This window comes from Geotrypetes seraphini, chromosome 14, assembly GCF_902459505.1.
Source record: "Geotrypetes seraphini chromosome 14, aGeoSer1.1, whole genome shotgun sequence".
In the NCBI taxonomy this organism is placed as follows: Eukaryota; Metazoa; Chordata; class Amphibia; order Gymnophiona; family Dermophiidae; genus Geotrypetes; species Geotrypetes seraphini.
In genome coordinates, this window is record NC_047097.1 from 75,090,319 (window position 1) to 75,108,851 (window position 18,533).

At 44.3% G+C, this 18,533-nt stretch overlaps 1 protein-coding gene across 10 annotated transcripts in view; it reads left to right on the forward strand.

Annotated features, from left to right (window-relative positions):
* KIF23 (kinesin family member 23) overlaps positions 1-18,533 on the forward strand; it is a 203,697-nt gene that overhangs the window by 76,445 nt on the left and 108,719 nt on the right. For all 10 annotated transcript variants that reach the window (XM_033920429.1, XM_033920430.1, XM_033920431.1 and 7 more), the window contains one exon: positions 12,650-12,769. In XM_033920429.1, the coding sequence (XP_033776320.1) occupies positions 12,650-12,769 (120 nt within the window). The remainder of the gene's footprint in view (positions 1-12,649; positions 12,770-18,533) is intronic.

Sequence of the window (18,533 nt, forward strand, 5' to 3'; positions counted from 1 at the left end):
TGGATCCAGCATTCGCGGTTTCACTTATTCGTGATTTTTCATTGGTTGGCTCCACCCCCCACCCCAATTACATCATCCAATCACCAATTTAAAAATTTTGCAAACCCTCAAACCCACGTACAGGCAGTGCCGGCTCCACCGAGCTTGAGAAACGGAAGCACAAAAGCTGGTTTGATAGTTGGGGCCCTCACCCAATGGGAGAGGCAGAGGGTTTCCAAAAATCCCATCCGGCCAATGGGAGCGCTGGGATGCGGCGCGTGGGTGGGTGCTGCGGGTCCAGGGTTTAAGTTGCAGGTCAGGCTGTATGCACTTTGGTGTAGCAGTTTATAGCAGCACAGCTAGAGTGCGAACTGCAATGAGACAGAAAGTCGGGTTCCTGTCATCACTGGGAATTTAAAGTGGCCGCAGCAACCCGAATGTGGAAGGAGGGAGGACTTGTCAGCGTGGTGCAACAGGAGCACTGCTTAGAGCCGGTGCCTCCAGGAGTGAGCCTTAGCATGCAGCAGGTAAGGCTTTCAAATGTAAGCCTGCAGCTGCTTCCGATCTGCCCACTTCTCCAGCTCAATCCCGGCACTCTGTGTGAGTCTTTCTCCCCTCTGGAGCCTGCTAGCTGTTATTCACGGTTTTTCCGTATTCGCGGGTTAGTCAATCCCCTAATCCACCGCGAATACGAAGGGAGAAGTGTATGTGGCTTTTTGTGGATTGGTGGTTATCAATTTCACCTCCTATAATTTGGGATTGTAGTTCTAATGTAAAGTCTGTGTCATTTACTGTAATCCTTGGAGTGTAGTGTGGGTCAATTGAGGGGTTAAGAACATAAGATTTGCCGCTGATGGGTCAGACCAGTGGTCCATTGTGTCCAGCAGTCCGCTCATGCGGCGGCCCTTAGGTCAAAGACCACGGCCCTATTTTGAGTCTGGCCTTACCTGCTCTTGTTCTGTTCCAGCAGGAACTTATCCAACCTTTTCTTGAATCCCTGAAGGGTGCTTTCCCCTATAACATAAGAACATAAGCAGTGCCTCTGCTGGGTCAGACCAGAGGTCCATCATGCCCAGCAGTCTGCTCACGCGGCGGCCCATCAGGTCCAGGACCTGTATAGTAACTCTCTATCTATACCCTTCTATCCCCTTTTCCTTCAGGAAATTGTCTATTCCCTTCTTGAACCCCAATACTGTACTCTGTCCTATCACACCCTCTGGAAGCGCATTCCAGGTGTCCACCACCCTCTGGGTAAAGAAGAACTTCCTAGCATTGGTTCTAAATCTGTCCCCTCTTAACTTTTCCAAATGCCCTCTCGTTCTTGTAGTTTTCGAAAGTTTGAAGAATCTGTCCCTCTCCACTTTCTCTATGCCCTTCATGATATTGTAAGTCTCTATCATGTCCCCTCTAAGTCTCCGCTTTTCTAGGGAAAGGAGCCCCAGTTTCTCTAAAAAGGATCAAGGGGAGAACCGGGAAACTATAGACCTGTGAGTCTCACATCGGTCCCTGGGAAAATGGTTGAGGCTTTGATTAAAGACAGCATAGTACAGCATCTGGATAACCATGACCTGCTGAGAGGTAGTCAGCATGGCTTCAGGAAAGGGAAATCGTGCTTGACAAACTTACTTCAGTTTTTCGAAGGAGTGAACAAACAAGTCGATAGTGGAGAACCGGTGGATATAATATACTTGGACTTCCAGAAAGCGTTCGACAAAGTACCTCATGCGAGACTTCTCAAAAAACTACAAAGTCATGGAATAGATGGGGATATACCAAGATGGATAGGAAAATGGCTGGAAAACAGAAGACAGAGAGTGGGCATAAATGGGAAGTACTCTGACTAGAAGAAAGTAACTAGCGGTGTGCCTCAGGGCTCGGTTCTTGGACCTATCTTATTCAATATCTTCGTAAATGACCTGGAAGAAGAAACGACCAGTGTTATCGTCAAGTTTGCAGATGACACAAAGCTATGCCGGGCAATCAGGTCACAAAGAGACAGCGAAGAACTCCAGAGAGATTTGAAGCAACTTGAGAGATGGGCAGAAAATTGGCAGATGAGTTTTAATGTAGAAAAATGCAAAGTGATGCACCTGGGCAGCAAAAATAAGGAGCTTGGATATAAACTGTTAGTATAACATTGGGGAAGAGTGAACGAGAAAAAGACCTGGGGGTACTGATAGACAGGACCCTGAAGCCATCAGCTCAATGCGCAGCAGCGGCAAAGAAAGCTAACAGGATGTTAGGCATGATAAAGAAGGGAATCACGAGTAGATCCAGGGAGGTCATAATGCCGCTTTATAGAGCGATGGTCAGACCACACTTGGAATACTGTATCCAACACTGGGCTCCATACCTGAAGAAGGATATAACACTGCTGGAGAGGGTGCAGAGGCGAGCGACAAAGCTAGTAAAAGGTATGGAGAACTTGAGCTACAAAGATCGCCTCAGAAAACTGGGATTATTCACCCTTGAGAAGAGAAGACTGAGAGTGGATCTGATAGAGACTTTTAAATTGCTAAAAGGAATCGACAAAATGGAGCAAGCTAACTCACCAGCAGAGCGAAAGGATGGTGAGCAAGAAACAGCGTTATTCACATTGGCAAATGTAACCCAGTCTCGGACCAGAGGTCATGGCCCGAAGCTGAGAGGGGACACAGCCAGGACAAATGTCAGAAAGTTCTGCTTCACACAGCGAGTGGTGAACGCCTGGAACTCTCTCCCGAAAGAGCTGGTGGAGGAAACCACTATTCTAGGATTTAAGGGAAAATTGGATGCACATCTTCTTGAAGGACACATTGAGGGATACGAGTGACTAATGTATTCACCAGGGTACGCCTGGCTGAGCCTCTGAGTGTGCGGATCACTGGACTGGATGGACCCCGGGTCTGATCCGGTGCAGGCAGTTCTTATGTTCTTAATCTTTCAACATATGAAAGGTTTTCCATACCTTTTATCAATCGTGTTGCTCTTTTCTGAACCCTTTCGAGTATCGCCATATCCTTCTTAAGGTACGGCGACCAATATTGGACGCAGTACTCCAAATGTGGGCGCACCATCGCCCGATACAATGGCAGGATAACTTCTTTCGTTCTGGTTGTAATACCTTTCTTGATAGTACCTAGCATTCTATTTGCCTTTTTAGAGACCACTGTGCACTGTGCCGACGGCTTCATTGTCTTGTCCACTATTACACCCAAGTCCTTTTCTTGGTTACTTTCACTCATTACCAGCCCTCCCATTGTATAGCTGTACCTCGGTTTTCTGTTTCCTACATACAAGACTTTACATTTCTCTACATTAAACTTCATCTGCCATCTCGTCACCCACTCTCCTAGTTTGTTCAGGTCCCTTTGTAAATCTTCGCAGTCCTCTTTAGTCCTAACTCCACTAAATAGTTTGGTGTCGTCTGCAAATTTTATTATTTCACACTTCGTCCCTATTTCTAGATCATTTATAAATACATTTAACAGCAGCGGTCTGAGTACCGACCCCTGCGGAACACCACTCGTGACCCTCCTCCAGTCCGGAAGAGCCTTCCAGATTTCTACCACTCTCTGGGTGAAGAAGAACTTCCTTACGTTTGTTGGGTTGAGGTATATCAAATTGAAATAAACTTGAAATTTGTCCAGTTTCTATGATGTTGACACATTTTTTGACAGTGGTAAGGGTGTTGACTAATGCATCAGTTACAGGTAGCATGATTGTTATATTGTCCACATAGGTGAGATGGTTTGTTTTTTTCATGCGAGATCTAGGTTGACTCCCAAGGATTGCATTAGAAGGTTGAAAACATATGGTGAAAGTGGGGATCCTTGGGGGACCCCTCTGGGAGGGTGCTAGCTATCATCTTTATGTATAGCATAGTGCTGTAGTGCTGAGTTGTTAGGAAGCCTCGGAACCAGGAGAGGAATGGGCCACTAAATCCAAAATCACTGAGGATCTCTGATTTCCTTAATGTCCTTCCAGACGGCAGAGAAATAGATGGGTTTACATTGCTCTGCCAGCAGGTGGAGACTGAGACATTGACTTTTGGCTACAGTACAAGTAGGCTGTGGAAACCCTATTGCAATCGATCTTTTCTCAGTCTCCAACAGGTGGAGTGGTCCGTTTGCAGTCTGTGCTGAGGTTTGTTAAGGCCTGTTGGATCTGGTTAGTGAATCTTTCTTGTCCCTTTTGCTCTCTGGCCTGAGCTGGGGGGACCCTCTTGCAGATCCTACCGACCTTGGGGGTGTCACACTCGGAAGGGTTGAGTCTCTCCTCCCCATTTTCCCCACCCCAGGTTATTTTCTGGCTTTAGAGGAGCCTCAACTTGCCTAACTACAGTTTAGCATGCTAGTAGGGTGTGCTCTAACTTAACAGTTGGTGAGCTGTGAGAAGTTAAAAAAAAAAAAATTAATAATAACAACAATAGGCTGTTATTGATTATGACAGGGGTTGCCATACAACATATCACAAGTAATTGGAAGAATTGGAGTAGACTTAATTATAGTTTTTGGTGGAACTCACTTTGTCACATTTATAAGATGGAAAGAACAATAGCTATACAAAAAGGAGATTATAATAAATTTAAGGAGATTTGGGGGCCATTGATAAATTATTGTAATGAAGTTTAATGTGCAAAAATGCAAAGTGATGCACTTAGCAGAAAGAATAAGGAACACAAGTATAGTATGTTAGGTGCAACTCTGGGAAAAACTGAACAGGAAAAGGACCTGGATGTACTAATTGATAGGACCCTGAAGCTGTTGGTGCAATGTGCGGCGGCAGCGAAGAATGCAAACAGAATGCTAGGCATGATAAAGAAGGGAATCACGAGTAGATCAGAGAAAGTAATAATGCCGCTTTATAGAGCGATGGTCAGACCACACTTGGAATACTGTGTCTAACATTGGTCTCCCAACCTAAAGAAGGATATAAAACTGCTGGAGAGGGTGAGTCGAGCAACGAAGCTAATAAAAGGTATGGAGAACTTGGAATACGAGGAACGACTTAAGAGACTGGGATTGTTCTCCCTTGAGAAAAGGAGACTGCGAGGGGATATGATCGAGATTTTCAAAATACTGAAAGGAATCGACAAAATAGAGCAGGAAAAAAATTATTTACAATATCCAATGTGACACGGAGAAGCGGACATGGACTGAAGCTAAGGGGGGAGGGACAAGTTCAGGACAAATATCAGGAAGTTCTGCTTCACGCAATGAGTGGTGGACACCTGGAATGCTCTCCCAGAAGAGGTAATTGCGGAATTCACCGTTCTAGGATTTAAGGGTAAGCTAGATGTACATCTCCTTATGAATGGCAAAAAGTGATATGGGTAAGGGTAAACTAGATGCACATCTCCTTATGAGAAGCTTAGAGTGATATGGGGACTAAAACTATGCCAGGGTACACCTGGCGGGGCCTCCGCGTGTGCGGATCGCCGGACTTGATGGACCTAGAGTCTGATCCGGAGATGGCAATTCTTATATTCTTATGAATAGATACCATTTTTCCATTATAAATTCAATGCAATGAGAGGATGGGTTGGGGGGGGGGGGGGGTTTCTGAATTTTATTAAATGTTTAGATCAGTAGAAAATAATTTTTATAAAATATATCCAATTACATATGTTATAGTAATAATAATAATAACTTTATTTTTCTATACCGCCACAATCTTGCGACTTCTAGGCGGTTTACATTCAAGAGAGCTGGACATTCAGCGAGTTACAGTATGCAGATAGTCAGAGGAAATACAGAGTACATCAACTTTAAGAATGCAAAAATATAAAAGAGTACAGTACGCTAATACATTTCCGAGAGGACCTGTTAGGAAAAGGTCGCGAATTACAAAAAAATACATCGAAAATTACAATGTACAATTTAAGAATTTTCAGGAGGGACATATTAGAAGACATGTCCCGAATTGTACAATACGGTTTGATTAGGATTTCAAAGGGGGGGTATATTGGGAACGAGAAAAGAAAGAAGTGTTCGGTGAAAATTCTGTTTAGGTGATATATTTGTCAAATAGGGCAGTTTTTATGAGTTTTCTAAAAGCGTTGTAGGTCAGTCTAGCTTTATTAATGTATTTGTCTAGCCAGTGTTGGTGTTTGTTTGCTTGGTATGCGAAAGTTCTATCCAGAAAGATTTTGTACTTACAATTGGTAATGCTTGGGTGGGAGGAAGGGTTAAAACTATGTGTTAATGTTAAATATGATAGAAATTCAAGTGATGTATTTAATTTCAATGTTAATTATTGTTACACTTGATGTAAGATTAAAAACGAATTAAGATATAAAAAAAAAAATAATAATAATAAATAATAAAGACACAAGAAATAAAAGAAGTTTAACAGAAGCCTGAGGCCGCCGCCGTTATACGGCATTTTTGTGCATGGGTTTTTGGCATTTCCATAAATGAGCACTTCTGAAAAGCCTAAAAAGTGTGTGGGTACCAATTTGTGGATGCGGTTGGCATGTGCACAAAATGTCCTGGCCGCTTCGAGGGGAACCCAGCTTCGGGTGTCAATGTGCCGTCGGAGGGAAGCACTGCAGAAGCCTGGGCTTCCCCTGCCATTCATAAAGGGGATTCCCTTTCTGCAGTCATTGGGACGCCTGTTAGTTTTTCTGTTGCAGTGGGGTCAAGTCTGACTTTGGTGCCACTTTCAGGTGTTAGTTTGGGAATGGCCCTTCCCTTAGTTTTGGCGGGAAGTGCATCCATTTTGCCCACAGCCTCTGACAACTCAGCCTCCAGCAGCCTTCCTCCTTTCTTGGAATGCTAGGGACAGGTCTTAAATGTGTCTTCTACTCCTGCTGTGCATTCTGTATTGCCGCCGGGGTTGTTTAGTCCTGATTTTGTTGGCCATGTGCAAGGCATATTTACAGGCGACTGGGAGTCCTGCATCAATTCCGGGGGTTGTGGGGGGGGGGGGGGGGAGAGAGTATTTCCCTTCCACGGCCATTCCCTGTTCAGTCTTCTGTTATGGCTGCCTCTGTCCAGCCCCCTCAGCCATTGTTCAAGTGGCCACAGGCGTCTTGGGGCAAGGATTCTTTTTTGACTTCGCCGAGAGGGAGGGCAAATTGGGAGGAGGGGTAGCACTATATACCAAAGATGACATTAAAGTCACCAGAATCGCAGATGTCAGGTACACAGGAGAATCACTTTGGGTGAATCTGGCTAGGGGGAAGGACAAATGCCTGTATCTTGGTGTAGAATACAGACCCCCAAGACAGCAGGATGACCTGGATATGGAATTAATCGAAGATATAGAGAATATCACCTTGCGTGGGGACACTGTATTATTAAGTAACTTCAATATGCCTGATGTGGACTGGACCACACTTTCCTCTGCGTCCAACAGCAGCAGGAGGCTATTAAACTCTATTCAGGGAGCACGACTCAGGCAATTGGTATTGGAGCCAACAAGGGATCGGGCAATACTGGACCTGATACTTACCAATGGAGAAAGTGTCACAGAGGTCTCGGTGGGCGAAAGGAAAGGTTTCACAAGATCTAACACATTAACCAAGGTGCTCAGCTTCAAGGACGCCAACTTCGAGGGCATGGGGGATTTCATCCATCAGGCGATACATAACCGAGCAGAAACAGATAATGTAGAAGTATTGTGGTCAACTCTAAAAGCTACCATACAAGAAGCAACCAACCGCTTTATTAAATTGGTAAGTAAACGGTGAAGAAACAATAAGCCACAGTGGTTCTCTGCAGATATCTCAGACCTCATAAAAGAAAAGAGTGTTTATCTTTTATAAACAATCAGGGAAGCAGGACTCTAGAGAAGACTATCTGGCCAAGTCAAGAGCAGTCAAAACAAAGGTCAAAGAGGCCAAATTTCAAATGGAGGAGAATCTAGCGAAGAACATCAAGAAGGGCAATAAACCCCTCTTCAGGTATATTAGTGACAGAAACAAACACAGGCGGGATAGTACGCCTTAGGAAACCAGACAGGAACTATGTAGAACCGGACTCTGAAAAGGCTGAACTATTAAATGAATACTTCTGCTCAGTCTTAACCTGTGAGGCGCCGGGATCCGGCCCTCAGCTGCAGACAAGGAATAGCTCGGCAGACCCATTTCGAAATTTCGAGTTTACACCCAGCACTGTCCACTTTGAACTATCTAATCTCAAGGTTAACAAAGCAATGGGACCAGACAACCTACACCCCAGGGTACTCAGGGAATTAAGTGACGTCTTGGCGGAACCACTATCCGTGCTCTTCAGTCTCTCCCTTAGTACAGGTAAAGTCCCATTGGACTGGAAAATGGCTAACGTCATTCCACTCCACAAAAAAGGATGCAGGACGGAGGCTGCTAACTACAGACTGGTGAGTCTCACATCAATAGTGAGCAAGCTAATGGAAACTCTAATCAAACGCCAATTGGATATGATAATGAACGAGGAGAATCTACGAGATACGCGTCAACATGGATTTACTAAGGGGAGGTCCTGCCAATCTAACCTAATCAGCTTCTTTGACTGGATGACAGGGAAGCTGGAAGTTGGGGAGTCCCTAGACATTGTATACTTGGACTTCAGCAAAGCATTCGATAGCGTACCACACCGCAGGTTGTCGAACAAGATGAGCTCTATAGGATTAGGAGACACGTTGACAACATGGGTTAGGGACTGGCTTGGAGGTAGGCTACAGAGGGTGGTGGTAAACAGCACCCCCTCCGAAAAGACGGAGGTGATCAGTGGAGTGCCGCAGGGCTCGGTCTTGGGCCCGATCCTATTCAACATCTTCATAAGGGACTTGGCTGAGGGACTTCAAGGTAAAATAGCGCTATTCGCCGATGACGCCAAACTATGCAATGTAGTAGGCAAGAACACATCAGACCAAAGCACAGGGTCGGACGGAAACTCAATGCCTGACAGTATGGTGCACGACCTACTCCTACTGGAGCACTGGTCCAGGACCTGGCAACTCAGTTTCAATACCGAAAAATGTAAAGTCATGCACCTGGGCAGCCAAAATCCATGCAAGACGTACACCTTTAATGGTAAAATCCTACAAAGGACTGTAGCAGAACGTGACTTAGGGGTGATCATCAGTGAGGACATGAAGACTGCCAAGCAAGTGGAGAAAGCTTCATCTAAGGCTAGACAAATCATAGGTTGTATACGTAGGGGTTTCGTCAGCCGGAAGCCCGAAGTCATTATGCCATTGTATAGATCCATGGTGAGACCCCATCTGGAGTACTGTGTACAATTTTGGAGGCCGCATTACCGCAAAGATGTACTGAGACTTGAGTCGGTCCAGCGTATGGCCACCCGGATGGTCTCGGGACTCAAGGATTTCCCGTATAAGGAAAGGCTGAAAAAATTGCAGCTATACTCACTCGAACGCAGAGAGAGGGGAGACATGATCGAGACGTTCAAATATCTCACGGGCCGTATTGAGGTAGAAGAAGATATCGTCCTTCTCAAAGGTCCAACGACAACAAGAGGACATCCATGGAAAATCAGGGGTGGTAAATTACACGGTGACACCAGGAAATACTTTTTCACCGAAAGAGTGGTTGATCGCTGGAATAATCTTCCACTTCAGGTGATTGAGGCAAGCAGCGTGCCTGATTTTAAGAAGAAATGGGATCGTCACGTGGGATCTCTTCACAGAGAAAGGTAAGGGAGGGTTATTTTGGTGGGCAGACTTGGTGGGCCGTGGCCCTTATCTGCCGTCTATTTCTATGTTTCTATGATCAGTTTTCTCCGGATGAGGACTTGGATCTTTGGGATGACCTTTCAGATCTGTTGGGGGGGGGTCTGTTTTGGATGGAGATTTTTCAGAGGTGCCAGTTGGTGAGGACACATATGTTGTGTGCATTTTTAATCAGGAAGAGTTGCAGGAGCTCATACTTCAAGTGTCTTCTGCTTTATACTTTGAGTCTGTTAAAGGGGAAAACACCCTCCAGGGATTCAAGACAAAGTTCTGCTAAACTCAAACGTACGCAGGTAAGGCTGGACTCATTTAGATCACTGGTCTTTGACCTGGGGGCCGCTGCGTGAGCGGTCTGCTGGGCACGATGAACCACTGGTCTGACCCAGCAGCGGCAATTCTTTTGTTCTTAGAGAGATCCGGTCAGCATCCCGCTCTTCCATTATGCGTCAGGATATTCGGGATGTAGTGTATGCTCAGTGGAAAGTTCCAGACATGCCTTTTTGTTTGGCGCAGTCCATGGCCAGACTCTACCTCATTCTGGATGGGGATAGAGATACTTTTAAGTCTCCTGTGGTTGATGTGGTGGTCTCGGCTATTGAGTGCAGAGATACCGTTCTGGTGGAAGGCAGCTTGGCCCTGAGAGACCCTCAAGACTGTACAATGGAGGCTCTTCTTTAAAGCAGTTTTGATGTAGCTGCCCTGGCTGTCCAGGTGGTGATTTGTGGTGGTCTGGTAGCCCGGGCTTGTTTCAGCTGGTCTCGGAGAATTCTTTACCGCAAGACGGCTGACTGGTCCTTAGTGGATTAGGAAGTAGCTTAGACTGAACTGGGAGCTTCTTATCTCTGATGCCATGTATGATCTTTTGCGTGCCTCAGCCAAGTCTTTGACTTTGGCAGTAGCAAGCTGCAGTACCCTGTGGCTTCAGGGTTGGTTGGCGGATGTGGCATCTAAGGCTAAGCTCAGTAAGTTTCCCTTTTGGGGCTCCTTTCTCTTTTTGGGGAGAAGTTGGATAAGCTGGTTCAAGCTTTGAATAACTCTAATGCTGGAGGACCGACCTCACCAGGCTTCGCGAGGTGGTTCTGCCCGGGGCTGTTTGAGTTTCATAGGTACCGCCCAGACGACGTTTCTTGCAACACATGCTGTCCTTTTGGGGGGCCGTTCAAGGGGGGATTGTGAATCCTCAAGTGGTTCCTCCGTTGCCTGTCCGGCCCAATGACCGTTGCAGGTCCCCCCAGTTCCAGTCGTAGCTCAGTTGCGGGAGTTTTACCAGGAATGGGCCGAGATCACAACGGATCAGTGGGTCCTGGAGGTGATTCGGGACAGTTATGCTCTGCAGTTTTCACTGGCTTTGCCAGATTGTTTCCTCTCCTCTCCTTGTCTGGCAAAGTTCAGTTGTGGATTAGGAATTGGTTATCGGATAGAAAATAGAGGGTAGGGTTAAATGGTCATTTTTCTCAATGAAGGAGAGTAAACAATGGAGTGCCGCAGGGGTCTGTACTAGGACCGGTGCTATTTAACTTCTTTATAAATGATCTGGAAATTGGAACGACGAGTGAGGTGATTAAATTTACAGATGACACTAAACTGTAAGTTGTTAAAACGCATGCGGATTGTGAAAATTTCAGGCAGACCTTAGGAAATTGGAAGACTGGGCATCCAAGTGGCAGATGAAATTTAATGTGGACAAATGCAAAGTGATGCACATTGGTAAGAATAACCTGAATCACAGTTATGTAAGAAATCTAAATTTATATTATTCTTATTAAATATAATAATCCCCCATCCCTCCCTCCCAATTCAATAATACATAAAATCATCTTTATTGTGAATTCATTCAAATATTGATATATTATGTAATAATCAGAAATAAAATCCCACCCTTTTTCCCCTCTAATCAAATATCTTACCATTGGTCTTACCCAGTAAGGCTATTCTTATCTCCATTTGGCTAGCAGACTGCATCTCTTTCACATATACTTAGGCTGGACTGGCACTTCAGGGCTGTACAATAGCCCACAGTGACCAAGCTATGGTTTTCTCAGTAGCTTATTTCTGCTTTGCATCTTTTAAGGACATTTGCAAAGGTGGTTACTTGGTCCTCCAAAACTCCAGAAAGTCTGTTTGGACAAACAGTTCTGCAGAATCTTTTTGCTCTCAGGAAGTACATTCCCTTCTACGCTCTTGGGTTTCGCCAGGCTTATTATGTTTATGTATCCATGATCCTTATCCAGAGCCATAATCCTGGCAGCTTGGAAGTCCCACATGTGAGAATATTATGCCTGCTTGTCCTCGGAGAAAGCAAAGATACATACCTGTAGCAAGTATTCTCTGAGGAGAGCAGGCATATACTCTTCTGGTTAGCTACATAGCTTTGTTATTGAACTGATGGTCCCGCGAGCTAATGTCGCGTAGGAAAGCACTGCCTAAAGATTTAAAGTGTCAGTGCACTTGGTAGTATCTGTATTGGGTTCTGCGGATGATTCACCCACATGTGAGAATACATGCCTACTGTCCTCGGAGAACACCTGCTTACAGGTAAGTATCTTTGTTATACTAGCTGGCTATGGACAGCATGGGATACTTCGATTCACTTTGAGGTCAGTAATTCCAAATCTGTGTTTGCTGGTAGTAATACATAAACTCACATGTATGAGGGGTGCCAAGGAAGAAAAATAATTCTCTAATTTTCCAAGCCTATTTCTGATTCCCTTTCCCCTCCAAAAGACTCCTAACTTCAAGTGGCTGTAAAAACTACTCTAGCAAGACTGCATTTCTTAAAGTGCTTTTGTCTGTTGCATGTGTGGTAGGATTTTGACTGTCAAATGCTGCTCAAGTGTCCTCATCATATCCTACAAGCCCAGATCTAGTTCTGGTCTCAAAGTTAGATTTTAGTGTTTTCTGTTAAACTAGTATTACACTGACTGTAGATTATTAGTTTAATGTTTTAAAAAAGTTGTGTTTGACAGTTCTCTATTGTGAATGTTGAACTTTGTTGTTTTGTTTTGTTTTTTAGATGGTTCCATATAGAGACTCCAAGCTGACTCACCTCTTCAAAAATTATTTTGATGGAGAAGGAAAAGTGCGTATGATTGTGTGTGTAAACCCCAAAGCTGATGACCATGAAGAAAGCTTGGTAGGTCCCTGTTCACTGTAACTTAATTATTAGCATTAGAGAATGACGCAGGGGGAAAATGTGTCCTGCCTCCATCCATACAAGCCTTGACTAGTTATGATTTTATATTATAAAAAGAAACAACATTGCGTACAGCTGTCATTTTATACAACAAAACCCGTCTCCCCTCACAACATCCCCTCCACTATCAAGAAAACTGAATGCTACATAGAAAATTCATCCTAACAGAATACCTCAGTCACATTCAAGTTTCAAGTTTCAAGTTTATTAGGATTTTATATACCGCCTATTAAGGTTATCTAAGCGGTTTTTTACAATCAGGTACTCAAGCATTTTCCCTCTCTGTCCTGGTGGGCTCACAATCTATCTAACGTACCTGGGGCTATGGAGGATTAAGTGACTTGCCCAGGGTCACAAGGAGCAGCGCGGGGTTTGAACCCACAACCCCAGGGTGCTGAAGCTGTAGATCCAACCACTGCGCCACACACTCCTCTTGGAGACGGTCTTATGTATGCACTCGATGTGAGGAACTGGAGGGCCTGAAGAAGCAAGTCAGACTCCTGAAGGGCAGAATATTGGAACTAGAAGCACTTCAAGCAGTGGAGGAAGAGGACAGAGAGGCAGAAAAAGTCATGACAGAGGAAACCATTGAAGAAGAAGTCGGGGAGTTAGAAAAGTTCATCGAAGAGGCATACAGGGGGGCCGTGGAAAATCACCACCACCAACAAGAAGATTTCGTTGAAAGAATGGAAAAGGTCAAAAACGGATGAACATAAGAATTGCCGCTGCTGAGCCAGACCAGTGGTCCATCGTGCCCAGCAGTCCACTCACACGGTGTCCCTCTGGTCAAAGACCAGCGCCCTAACTGAGACTAGCTCTACCTGCGTAAGTTCTGGTTCAGCAGGAACTTGTCTAACTTTGTCTTGAATTCCTGGAGGGTGTTTCCCCTATGACAGACTCTGAAAGAGCATTCCAGTTTTCTACCACTCTCTGGGTGAAGAAGAACTTCCTTACGTTCGTACGGAATCTATCCCCTTTCAATTTTAGAGAGTGCCCTCTTGTTCTCCCTACCTTGGAGAGGGTTAACAACCTGTCCTTATCTATTAAGTCTATCTCCTTCAGTACCTTGAATGTTTCGATCATGTCCCCTCTCAATCTCCTCTGTTTGAGGGAAAACAGGCCCAGTTTCTCTAATCTTTCGCTGTATGGCAACTCCTCCAGCCCCTTAACCATCTAAGTCACTCTTCTCTGGACCATTTCGAGTAGTACCGTGTCCTTCATGTACGGCGACCAGTGCTGGACGCAGTACTCCAAGTGAGGGCACACCATAGCTCGGTACAGTGGCATGATAACCTTCTCCGATCTGTTCGTGACCCCCTTCTTTATCATTCCTAGCATTATTTTTGCCGCCACCGCACATTGCGTGGACGGCTTCATCAACTTGTCGATCAGAACTCCCAAGTCTCTTTCCTGGGAGGTCTCTCCAAGTACCGCCCCGGACATCCTGTATTCGTGCATGAGATTTTTGTTACCTACATGCATCACTTTACACATATCCACGTTGAACCTCATCTGCCATGTCGATGCCCATTCCTCGAGCCTGATTATGTCATGCTGCAGATCTTGGCAATCCCCACTACTCTGAATAACTTTGTATCATCCGCAAATTTAATCACCTCACTTGACCAGATCGTTTATAAAGATGTTGAAGAGCAATGGTCCAAGCACCGAGCCCTGCGGCACCCCACTGGTGACGCTCTTCCAGTCCGAGTATTGTCCATTTATCCCTACTCTGTTTCCTATGCTCCAGCCAGTTTTTAATCCATGTGAATATTTCACCCTCGATTCCAAGGCTCGCAATTTTTCGAAGTAGTTGTTATCCCAGGGCAAGCAGGCAGCATATTCTCAATAGGTGGGTGACGTCACCGTCGGAGCCCCAAAGCGGACAGCCTCGCAAGCAGACTTGCTTGAAGATCTTTGTAAGAGCTTATGAGTGTTGCACCTGGAACCTGGGACATTAGATCATTTACTTTATTATTGTCCCTATATTAAGATATTTTGGAATTCAATCTGGTCTCAAGTAAATTCATTATTGGAAAATCATGTTGCACTTTCTTACAATACAGTGTTATTTGACATGATGATGAGAAAAAAAGAGTCAAATATCATCATATAACAACAAGCTTTTATTAGTTATGACAGGGGTTGCCATCCAACATATAACCAATAATTGCAAAAATCACAGAAACCTTAGTTACACATTTTGGTGGAATTCATTATGTCATATATTTAAAATGGAACGAGCAATAGCAGTACAAAGAGGGACATATACTAACTTTATAAAAATATGGGGGCCATTGGCAAAATATTGTGATGAATAGTCATTGATTCTTCTCTTTTCCTTTTCTTTTTTTTTTAGCACACAAAAGAGGGGAGGGAGTTGGGAATAATTTTATATAATATTTTATAATATGCTATATAATATGTGTGTTTATTCCTATTGAAAATGTGATAAAGGAAGGGTGGTTTGGGGGGTTATTGCATCACTAGATTTTTATGTGGTAGAGATTAATGTGCTATTGTGGAATAATTTGTATAATATATTCTTTTGTGCACTTGCTGTTCAATTTGAAAATGAATAAAGAATTTAAAAAAAAAAAAAGGTGTTGCACCACGCATGCGCGAGTGCCTTCCTGCCCGAGTCGGGGCGCGCGTTTCCTGTGAGGTACCTCAGTTCAACGTTTTCCGCGGAGCCGAGAAATCTTCTTCACTTCAGCTCTGCATCTCTTCGTTGCCTTCTCACACTGCGGCTTTGTTGTTTTTTCAGTCACTGTGCCCGCGTGTCTTTCTCTCTTTTTCTTTCATATTTAAAATTTTGTTATTTTCTGTATACTTGATGTAAAATATAAAATGAATAAAGAATTTAAAAAAAAAAGGTTTTTCTTGTTACTTTTTTTTTTTTAAATTTATTGATTTTTCATTCTTACAGTAAAGGACTTTTCAGTGTTAATCCATCGCTCAAACCACCTCCAGTGGTCTGGGATCTCAATGTCATTCTGGCTCAATTGATGAAGCCTCCATTTGAACCAATTGATACGGCTCATCTCAAGTATCTTACTTGTAAAGTGGTGTTTCTGATTGCCCTCACGTCTGCTCGAAGAGTCAGTGAGTACAATCCTTAGTTGCGGATCCACCTTTCACAGTTTTCCACCATGACAAAGTGGTCCTCCATACTCATCCAAAATTCTTGCCTAAAGTTGTCTCAGAATTTCACATTAATCAATCTATTGTTTGTTCCAGCATTTTTTCCAAAGCTTCATTCTCACCCTGGAGAAGTGGCGCTTCATTCTTTGGACTGTAAGCGTGCCTTGGCTTTCTACTTGCAACGCACTCAACCTCATAAAACAGCCCCACAACTTTTCATCTCCTTTGATCCAAATAAGTTGGGCCATCCTGTCTCGAAGCGAACCATATCCAACTGGATGGCTGCTTGCATTTCTTTCTGCTATGCTCAGGCTGGTCTCCCTCTGCAGGATCGAGTCACAGGTCACAGAATTAGAGCTATTGCGGCATCTGTAGCTTTCCTCAGATCAACTCCTATTGAGGAAATCTGCAAGGCTGCTACTTGGTCCTCGGTTCATACTTTCATCTCTCATTATTGTCTGGATACTTTCTCCAGAAGGGATGGCCATTTTGGCCAGTCTGTTTTACAACATCTCTTTTCTTAAGTTGCCAACTCTCCCTACATCCCTTTATGCTTAGCTTGGAGGTTACCCACCTGTTGAGAATATGCTTCTTGCTTGTCCTGGGATAAAGCACAGTTACTTATGTAACAGTTGTTATCCAGGGACAGCAAGCAGATACTCTCACAACCCACTCTCCTCCCCTGGTTGGCTTCTTAGCTAGCTATCTGAACTGAGGTACCTCACAGGAGACGCGCACCCTCACTCGGCCGGGAAGGCACTCGCGCATGCGCGGTGCATCACTCGTAAGCTCTTACAAAAATCTTCAAGCAAGTCTGCTTACGATGCTGTCCGCTGTGAAGCTCCGTCGGTGACGTCACCCACCTATTGAGAATATCTGCCTGCTGTTCCCGGATAACAACTGTTACGGTTAATAATAATAATAGCTTTATTCTTCTATACCGCCATAGTCGTGAGACTTCTAGGCGGTTCACACTGAAGAGAGCTGGACAGTCAGCGAGTTACAATATGTTGAAGTCCGGGATACAGTATATAGAAACTTACAAAAAGCATATAGAATCTTACAAAAGGTCTGGATACAGCATATAGAATCTTACAAAGAGCATATAGAGTCTTACAAAAAGGTAGAGAGATACAGCATATAGAATTGTACAAAAGGCAGTGAAATACAGCAAACAGAATCTTAAAAAGGCAGCAAAATATAATGTTAGACATTTCAGACTTAAAAGCAGGAGTGGACATATGTAGTGTTAGGTATAGATACTTTTTTAGGTGAATAAGGCAGTTTTTATGGCTTTTCTAAAGGCATTATATGTCAGTCTTGCTTCATTTATGTAGCTGTCTAACCAGTGTTGTTGTTTGTTAGCCTGGTACATAAAAGTTCTATCTGTATTTGCAGCCGGTAATGGGTATGCAAATAGGTTGCTGTTTCTGGTTTGTCTCGTAGGGCTGTATAGAATGAACTGAGGTAGCAGGTATGTATGAGCTAGTCTGCAAACCAGCTTGAAACATATGCAAGAGAACTTGAAAATTATTCGTGGCTCCATTGGTAGCCAGTGAAGCAGTTTGTAGTAGGGGCTAACATGGTCGCTCTTTTTTAATCCAAATATCAAGCGGACCTCTGTGTTTTGGACAATTCTAAGTTTCCTTACAGTTTTTTTGGGTATACCCATATAAACAATATTGCAGTAGTCCAGTGTTGAAAGCACTAGTGATTGCACTAGTAGTCTAAATGATAGGGAGTCGAAATATTTTTTGATGGACCTTAATTTCCACAGTGTCAGTAAACATTTTTTTACTACTATGTTCGTGTGTTCCATCATTGTCAAGTGTGTGTCTAGTGTGACTCCCAATATTTTTATTGTTTTAGTTATCGGATATGCATGATCTTTTATATGTAACGTTTATTTTATCTGTTGGGCTTTCATGTGGAACCTTGTCAAACGCCTTCTGAAAATCCAAATAGACAATGTCGACTGGGTCGCCCTTGTCTATCTGCCTGTTTACTCCCTCGAAGTGCAGAAGGTTCATCAAGCAAGATCTTCCTTTGTTGTAGCTGTGCTGGCTGGTCCTCATCAGATCGTGTCTGTCAAGGTGATCAATGATGCGGTCCTTTATCAGCACCTCTACCATCTTTCCCGGTACCGAGGTCAGACTCACTGGTCTGTAGTTTCCCGGATCTCCCCTCGAACCTTTCTTGAAGATCGGCGTAACAGTCGCCATCTCTCGGAGTCGGTGGAAGCCAGAAGGTCTTGAATATGCGCAGATGCTCAAGGCCCCACAGCAGCCCAGCATAGAACATCAGCGGCAGGCTCTTTCAGCACCGACACAAGTATGTCCTGTGTTGGTTGGTGTGTGCCAGTGTACGCTGGAGATAAGGTTTTGGGGGTGGGCTGCGGGGGTTGAGAAGTTGGTTCCCGGGGTGGGGTAGTGTGGAAGCGAGCAAAAACCCCCTCTAAGTGATAGCGCTATTTTATTGAAGAGTAGACAAGGAACCAAAGAGCTGTTGCTGTTGGAGGCAACTGCTTCCTTTGCTGCGCAGCCTTCCTGCATATTGTGTG